General features: G+C 33.8%; 1 protein-coding gene across 1 annotated transcript; it reads right to left on the reverse strand.

Annotated features, from left to right (window-relative positions):
- Window positions 1–247: 247 nt before the first annotated feature.
- On the reverse strand, window positions 248–6,295 carry LOC125818063 (pentatricopeptide repeat-containing protein At5g39680). Its single transcript, XM_049497573.1, has 2 exons — window positions 6,229–6,295; window positions 248–2,511 (listed from the first exon to the last, which is right to left on the reverse strand). The coding sequence occupies exon 2, from the start codon at window positions 2,421–2,423 to the stop codon at window positions 297–299; it is 2,127 nt and encodes a 708-aa protein (XP_049353530.1). The 5' UTR covers window positions 2,424–2,511; window positions 6,229–6,295; the 3' UTR covers window positions 248–296.
- Between the last annotated feature and the right edge of the window lie 2,474 nt (window positions 6,296–8,769).

An 8,769-nucleotide genomic window follows, 5' to 3' on the forward strand; every position in this document is an offset into this window, starting at 1 on the left:
AGAAGTAGATACTAAGGAAGGACAAAAAACTGAAGTAGATACTCCACCAGGTTTTGAACCGTGGGCCATTGGCCCTTGAGGATTTCTCAATTACAGAAAAAATGGGTCAGTATTTTGGAAGCTAGAAACAAACTTATTATATGATGAATGACTATTTCAGAAAACTTACATGATTGCTGGTTAAGAAAGCTTTATTTAAGCTCACTACTTCTGGTTGGCTGAGATATGATTATGTGAGTTTGGGAAAAATATCCTTCGACACCTTGGAAGAAACTAATTGTCAATCATGTGATGATTCACCAATAATCTGCACACGAACAGGACCCATTTTGAAAACTGTGGAATCGATTGACATCTCTTACAACTATCACTCTCATTGTCACCTTCGAGATAAGCTTCAAAGCAGAATGGCAATCATCGCATATCCTGAGATTCTTAATAACATGAATTGGTGCTTGGGATGGTGTTTTCATGAGAGCATATGCGACAGCCAGCTTTTCGCTGTGGTAACTAAGATAACCCTCTTGTTGTTCTTGCTCAACATCATGCAAGACAGAAGCCGTGTCTGGAATATAACCCAATGGTTTTATTTCAGCCAACAATTTTCTCACCTTCTCATGGATTTGAGCTGTCTCTGGGTGTTGAGTGTCATCAGAAACAAACATATGAGTTTCATTTCGTATTTCAGTCCAGCTCAATCCTGGTTCTTTCTTTATGTTCCTTTCTCTTAATAACTTCCGCATCTTTGCTACACCATCCCACCTTTTCACCTTGGCATGCATATTGGACAACAAGATATAGGTTCCCACGTCGTTGGGGTTCAATTGTAACAAATGGTCTGCCACTTTCTGTCCTAAACCATAATTGCGGTGGACGTTACAAGCATTTAGCAAAGTACGCCAAGCAATAACATCCCATGTGATTGGCGTCGACCTCATGAACTTCTCAGCCTCATCAAGTTTCCCAGCTTTACCTAGGAGCCCTACAACACAGGTATAGTGCTCCAACCCAGGTTCAAGGCCAAAGTCCCTCATTAGATGCTGTAAGTAGTAAAATCCTTCTTCTATCCTACCCAAATGTCCACAAGCCAAAAGAACCCCAATAAAGGTTACATAGCTTGGTTGCTCTTTGGCAGCTAACATGTCCTGAAACATATACAATGCGTCCTCACCAAGCCCATGATGAGAGAAACCTGATATTATCAAATTCCAAGTAACAGTATCTCGACATATCATGTTTGAAAATAAGGCCCTAGCGGCTTCAATATGGCCACTCCTAACATACATATTGATTAGAGCATTCCCCACTACGACAAAAGTTCCATGTCCTGTCTTCTCAACACGTGCATGTAATGTTTTCCCGCACCCAAGTGCTGATAGACCCGCACAAGAATGCAACAATACTGCAAATGTGTATTCATTTGGCACAACATTCTGAAGTTCCATTTGTAAGAACATTTTCAGGGCTTCCTCAAAGCACTCATTTTGGAAATTTGCAGCCAAGATTGTTGTCCAAGACACCACATTATGGTCAGGATAAGAATGAAAGATATATCTTGCACCTAAAATTTCACCACACTTTCCATACATGTCCATGACTGCACTGCTTAAAAACACATCAAGCTGAAGACCCGACTTCAACATTCTGCAATGAACTTGCTGACCCAATTTCAAATCCTTGAGACGAGCACAAAGACCAAATATATTCACATAGCTGATTTTGTCCCCCACTGAGCCCTCAGACAACATCCTTGAGAAGACATCCAATGCTTCATTTATATACCCATGATCCAAGAAGCCCTTTAGTACAACATTATCAGTAATGTTGCTTGATCCAGGAACAGACTTCAAGATTTCCAGAACCCCTTCCATATCTGAAGACATTGTATACAAGGATAGAAGAGCATTCTTCACATACTGATGAAACACTAATCCTGATTTCAACACTAATGCATGACACTGCTGCCCTTCGTGTAGCAAACCACCATTAGAACAAGAAGAAAGTACAGTAGACAAGATATACTCATTTGGAAATAAATTATCCACTGAAACCATGTCTTTCAACAATTTGGGTACTTCCCAAGTAAACCCATTGTGCAAATATCCTGTCATTAAAGTGCTCCAAGAAACTATATTTCGTTGCTGCAATCTGTTGAATATGTGCCGAGCCATAGCAAGTTGTCCACACCTTGAGTAGAGATTAATGAGACAATTATTCTGAATTACGTTGTCTTCTGAGGCATGATTAGATACAATAAGAAGTGCATGGACAACTTTTCCCAATTTGAAGTTCCCATCATCAGCTAACTTTTTCAACAACTTTACAGCGTACTTCACAGAAAAGACACTTTGGGAGTTCAATTGGGATAGAGAAGACACACTCACATGCAAAGGAGCACGGTGGACATTGCTTGTCAAAAACATAGCCAAGTCTCAGTGTAGTTTAGTTTGTAGAGTAATACAACTCCAAGCACTTGAAGGGTATGTTGACTGGACAAAAGAAATGCCAGATCTGAAAATATAAGCAAAGACATGCTTTAAAATGTACTGTTTAAACTTATATAGAAAAACATGTGCAAGAAAGATGTATTCAAATTACTTTAGTGATGCATTTGAAACCAAGACTCTTCTCTTATATTATTTGCATATTGTTATATGAGTTTCTTCTCCCCCCAACCACCGGACACAGGAGACTCATAGTTTTTCATTCAACAACAACTATACCTCAATCTCAGGCATGTTAGGGTTAAATTAATAAACTTATGGACCTATTAAAGCAAACGTTTGGTTGGCTAACTTATGGAAATGCTGGAAGAAAACTTCAGTGCACAAAAAAAAAGAGCAATATAAGTTACCACCAAAGTCCAATCAGGTACTCAGCATAATAAACTCTTGCCATGTTTCAGAATTCAGACCAATGAAAAAGCGAACAGAATACATTAAATAGGCCATGACCACCAAAAAAGGCTTTGAAAACAGAACCAGCTTCCCCCTGTTTGGCAGTACAGCAACGATAGACCCAATGATGAAGTGAACACAACAGTAATTATGCATAGCCACTTAATTAAGTCATAGAATTTTTTTTAAAAAAAAGGGAAGTAAATAAGGATTCAGTAATTAGGAGAGTGAGAAGCATGAAGCATGTGTGGATGAGGAGCTCGACGAACTGGTGGCTGCGGAAGCAAGCAAGCGTGCATGGGGAGCAAAACTAAATATGCATATGCTTCTTTGTAATTGATTCAGTAGCTGACACATTTGCATTTATAGCGTTTTAGAGGAGAAATTGTAGTTGTTACCTATTTTCTGTGTGCATGCTTCTTTGAGAAACTTCTATTGATAGTAGGGTTCGAACCCACAACACTAGTGTGGAAAACATTACCATGGCCCCTTCCTTACCACTGAGCCATCAACCAATTTTATTAGGGGGTTCACAAGTTAATATATATATATATATATATATATATATATATATATATATATTTAGTTAGTTTTTTAATACAAATACAAGGTACGGAAAAGCTACTGGGTTCGCTTGAACCCACGAACCTCCGCTTAGCTCCGCCCCTATCTGTGTTCACTTTTTTCTCAGTTCTTCATTATGATCACTTCTATCCTTCATTTGGAACTCTTTCAATAGAGAGTTTTTTTCTCTTACATTTTTTTAAATTATTAGTGTTTTAACCACGATTATTGATTTTGTTCCATAATTTTTCATTTTGTTTGGAAATGGGATAGGATGGCATATGACCTTATTTTTGTGATGTATTTATCAAATCATACTTGACGAATACGCTATCATTAGTAAAATATTATTACTTTTTTCGTTTATTGCAAGCTTGTACGTAGTTATAGTGAATTCAAATGTAATAATTTTACTCTTTTAGGGATAAATATGCCCTATTTATGTTTCAGGAATAATTATATTAAATTTCATATTGGATATTGGTTATTTTCTCCATGTTTACAAATGAATGAAAATCGATGAGTATGATTCTCTACATGCTCCCAAGACAAATGGCAACTTTAGAAATTATAATTATTATCTTATCTCAGAATGGTTGATATGATTTGTTGCTTTTTCTTTGTTAAATTTTTAAGTTTTGAAAACATAAGTTTTTAGAGATATTTACTGCAGAAATCTCAGGAAAATAATTGAGAAGAATCAAAATTATATATTCACAATAGTCTCTTCTTAACTAAAGATGTGTAGAATTTGAATGAATAGAACTAGATTAAGAATATTTTTCATCAAATAATTTATTATATAAAAATAATATTTGAAAAAATGTGTGTGCCTCACCATTACAACATGTTCCGAAGTGACTACAATCACATATATACCAGTTTAGCACAATTAATCACAAGGTGGGTTGAGGCGACTGCTACATTTTCATTAGATGAGTTGTTACCGTCCTTGAGAAAATGAGGTCTCAGGTTCAAAACTCAGTGGAGAGCGGAGACAAAAAATACTAGGTGATTCTTCCCATCCATCCTAACCTTGGTGGATAGAGTTACCTGATACACGTTGCTGGTGAAAGGTGGAAGGTATTGATCTTGGGCGTATTTATATGTTCGTTTACTATATTTTACCTGCATGTACCTTTAGTTTTAAGAGCATTCTTTACTCTATTGGTTGTGTTTTGATGAGTATTGTGGTAATTGTGCACTAAAATATGTGATTAGATATTGCAAGAAAATGATGCAAGAATCAAGTAAATAGGAGTTGAAGCAAGGGCAAAAAGCTTGGAAACAAATAAGAGGAGTACACGAAAGAGAACAATCAAGAGAAATCTGGGTTGTGGCGCACTGGTGGCGTGTCTCCCCAGGCCCTAAACTACTGGCTCCCTAGGCCTGGCGCACTGGTGGTGCGCCGCGCCATACCACAAACTATTGAAGCCCCAGATTTGGCGCTATGGTGATGCGCCGCCCCACGAAAGCCCCAACGAAAAATTCCAATTTTAGGATTCTGAATCCAAGAAGAAAAAGGGATTATTTTCCCTAACCCTATAAATAGAACATTGTGCCTCTTTTGGAGGAAACCATCATACTTTTCAAGTGCAAGAGGCACGAGATAATATTCACCCTTAGGGATCTTTTCTTCTTCTTCTTCTTCTTCTTCCTCTCTTAGACATTACTTTGCATAAAAATAATTATCTTTGTGATTTTGATTAGTCTTAGTAGTTAAGAATCCTTGTTCTGGGGTTGCGACTATGAATGATTGTTGAACATTAATTTTATGGATGAAGTTGGTTATTGTATAAATTATTCTGGTGTTCTTGAATTAGTATTTTGATGCTTGATTACCATTAAAATAAATATATTGTCTACTTTTGAACTCGAGAGAGGAATAGAGAGATAAAACATGAAATACTCACTTGAATTGATTTGTGTTTAGTATAGAGATATACCTAAGTGCCGTGTTTGGTTACGAAACAAGAAGATAGCTTTAATGCTCACCAATTGATTGAATCAAAATCCTCTCAACGACTGTCAACTAGGGTAGGTGATTAGAGGTCGAAAGATCATAATCATAAAATTAACCTTGTAAATCAGTAATTTGATAGTCATCTGAAATCCATACAAGATATGTGAAGCATGAATTCTTAGTTATGCTGCAACCCTGGAATTTCCCATTTATTTTTAACATTATCTTGAAGTTGAATCATTGTTAGTTAGTATACTTCTTTCATTCTTGCATTCTTAGTATTCCAATATTAATCAAACTCTTGTGGCACAGTTGCATAAATAATTAGAATCAATGTAATTTGATAGATAGTTAATGATCAACAAGTCCTTAGGTTCGATAATCCTACTTTTTTAAAGTCACTATATTACTTGCATGTCCGCGTACACCTGTGTGTGCATTTGGGAGCAACAGGTATCATGTAAAATTACTCGAGAGATGCATGAAAGTTAGCCCGGACACAACAGTCGTTAAAAAAAAATTGTTCAGGCAACTAATCGAACACTTAGAGTGCATAGTTTTTCTTTGCAAGTTTTAGCACTCTACAGCTATGAATTAGCTTCCCAAAATCCGTGAAGATGCGGGAATTATAGTTTGCTACTCACAATACACACCACAACTCCTATTTGATCCGAACTTCAATTATCACATTCACAACTCAAGCACACGATGAACACCAAAACAAAAAGAAGGGAAGGGGAAAAATAATCGTCACTGTTTTGGGGTGTGGGAAAAAAGAGGAGATAAGAGAAGAAAAATGTTTACCTGGGTGAAGCCTTCCAATGGAGCAGTGATGGATTGAGAGGGAGAAAGTGATGTTCCAGTGTTTAAATATAACGAAAAAGAGAGAAATACAAATAATTTGATCTAAATATATTCATATTCCTAATAATTTGATCCAAAAACATTTTTTTGTTAATTAATGAGTCAAATATATCAATTATCAACTCCCTCCGTTTCACAAAGAATGACCTAGTTTGACTTGATACGAAGTTTAAGAAAATAAAGAAGACTTTAGAATCTTGTGGTCCTAAATTAAAGTTATGTCAAATGTACAAAATTGTCTTTTAATCTTCTGGCCTTAAACATGACACGTGAAAAATTGAAATTAAAATGTTACCAAAAAAAGAAAGATGTTATTCTTTTTGAAACAACTATAAAAAGGAAAGGAGATAATTCTTTTTTAAATAGAGGGAGTAATTACTATTTTTTTTTCTTTTTTAACTATATATTTTTCCCGATAAAAACATTACTTTTAAAAAACTATATTTTTTTCTTTTCTTTTAAAATCACTTTAACTACTAATAAATAAGTAGGAAATAATACTTATTTTCTTCTTAATTTTATTCAATAACAATAAAAAAAAAACAATAGTATTTATTTACCATCGTCAGATTTCATCACCATGTCTATATTTATGTACCACAAACATGAAAAAAAGGAAGATAAAATTTTATGTAAATATTTATAATCCAACTCAATCGTAGTAATATGAAGATATTAAATCTCTTCAAATATAAGTCACTAGTAAAATCACCCGCGCTTCGCGCGGAAATTTAATATCAATTTATAAAATAATACTTAAAATCTATCAGCCACTAAAACTAAAACACTATATTATCTTACATACAAGATTATGTAGTAACAAACATTAATAATGTAAAGAAAGATGATAATTATAACATCTTAATATTTTATCCTTCAATCAATCATCTTTAATTTGATTTTATAATTTATCCTTTTGCTTCCAAGAAGTGTTTCTATTTGATATTTTTGGGGAATCAAATGAACATCAACCAGATATATTAAATTTTCTAATAAATAAATAATCGTTTGTGAAGGGATAAATAAATTTTAAAAGACTGAAAAAAGTGAATAAATATTCTAATTCTAATGTGTAGAAAGTTCAGCCCTACCGTTTGCTTTACATATATCATTTTAAAGTTCTTCATTTAAATGTATCATAAGTAATTATTAAAATGAAAAATTAAAGGGGGAATGTATCATATTGGACAACAATTCAACTTATTATATACACTTGAAAAGGGGAAATATTATATAAAACTATTCAGTTTATTTGAGTGTTTTTTAAAAATCAACATACCAGAGTGATGAAGTTCAATTTAAAACTACCCTTCTATTCCAATCACAGTGTCGAGAAACACATTTGTTACTTCAAGAAAAGTAAATACAACTTGCAGTAAACTTGAGAATCTGTCCATGCTTCATATTGAATATGAACAATTAATTTAATGTGTAGTTATCTAGGTCTTTGGGATTAAAAGAGGCTCCAGTCTAATCATATTCCTCTATAGGTCATCTAGCACATCCTTGAACCCATGTCAAAAATTTATTAATTCTTGTCTTTTTTTCGTGGTTCACTTCGCACATTAAGGTGTGATAAAGTTTTTAAAGTCTTTATGTCCTTACAATAACATACCAAATTTGAATTTTGTCTTCAAGAGATGGTAGTATAGATCTTTAAGAAATTTTTTTGTTGTACCTTTAACAATTTCAATAGAGAAAACTTGTGTGAATACTCAATTAACATGTGTTAATTAATCTGTACTAACAAATACTTATAACAATAACTTTGTAGAAACATAAACAGCAAAGTTTAAAACATGTACTCAAAAACAATAATTAATACATAAACATAAATTAATGACTGTAAGAAAACATATCAGGATAGAAAGGAAAAAAATGAGCCCATTGAATGCACAATGTCACCTTAAGGAAATTATTTCCCTCTAGTACCCGAGGTTTAAATGAATAGATCCTCTCAGGATAGAACGATTCTATTCATCAGTGTATTGAAACACAATGGTATTGTGATTTGTGAGCCACTCAATAGGACCAAGTACATGAATATTTAATTGTGCAGAAGAAGAAGTAGTTCAGAATTTTTGTTTTAAAATGAGAGGAAATCTCTCTATTTATAGAGAACAAAGGGTAGTGTGAATACATTTTTATTGTGACGGAAAAATCCTTTTGGCCAGAATAATTTTTACCTATGTTATTTTACCTTTTAAAAATATTTTTACCCTTTTAACTAAAAAATGTAAAAAAGATCAGTTTATTTTAAAATAAAAAAGATATTATACAATTTTTAAATTTTCTGGCCAAATTCTAGCCAAATTCTCTAGCCATTTAGCATTACCCTTATTGTGACTTATCGGAAATGTCACAATTCTTTGGAAAAGCTACAACCCTTCGGAAAGGGCACAACCTTTCATAAAAGTTACAATTTTTCATAAAAGTCGCAACTCTTCATAAAAGTCGCAACTTTTCATAAGAGTAACAACT

The sequence above is a fragment of the Solanum verrucosum genome, unplaced genomic scaffold, assembly GCF_900185275.1.
Source record: "Solanum verrucosum unplaced genomic scaffold, falcon-dt-bn FXZP01000253.1, whole genome shotgun sequence".
NCBI lineage: Eukaryota > Viridiplantae > Streptophyta > Magnoliopsida > Solanales > Solanaceae > Solanum > Solanum verrucosum.

What these genes read in the sequence shown, in the direction of transcription:
- LOC125818063 (XM_049497573.1), bottom strand. Translation starts at nt 2,423, where the DNA reads ATGTTTTTGACAAGCAATGTCCACCGTGCTCCTTTGCATGTGAGTGTG.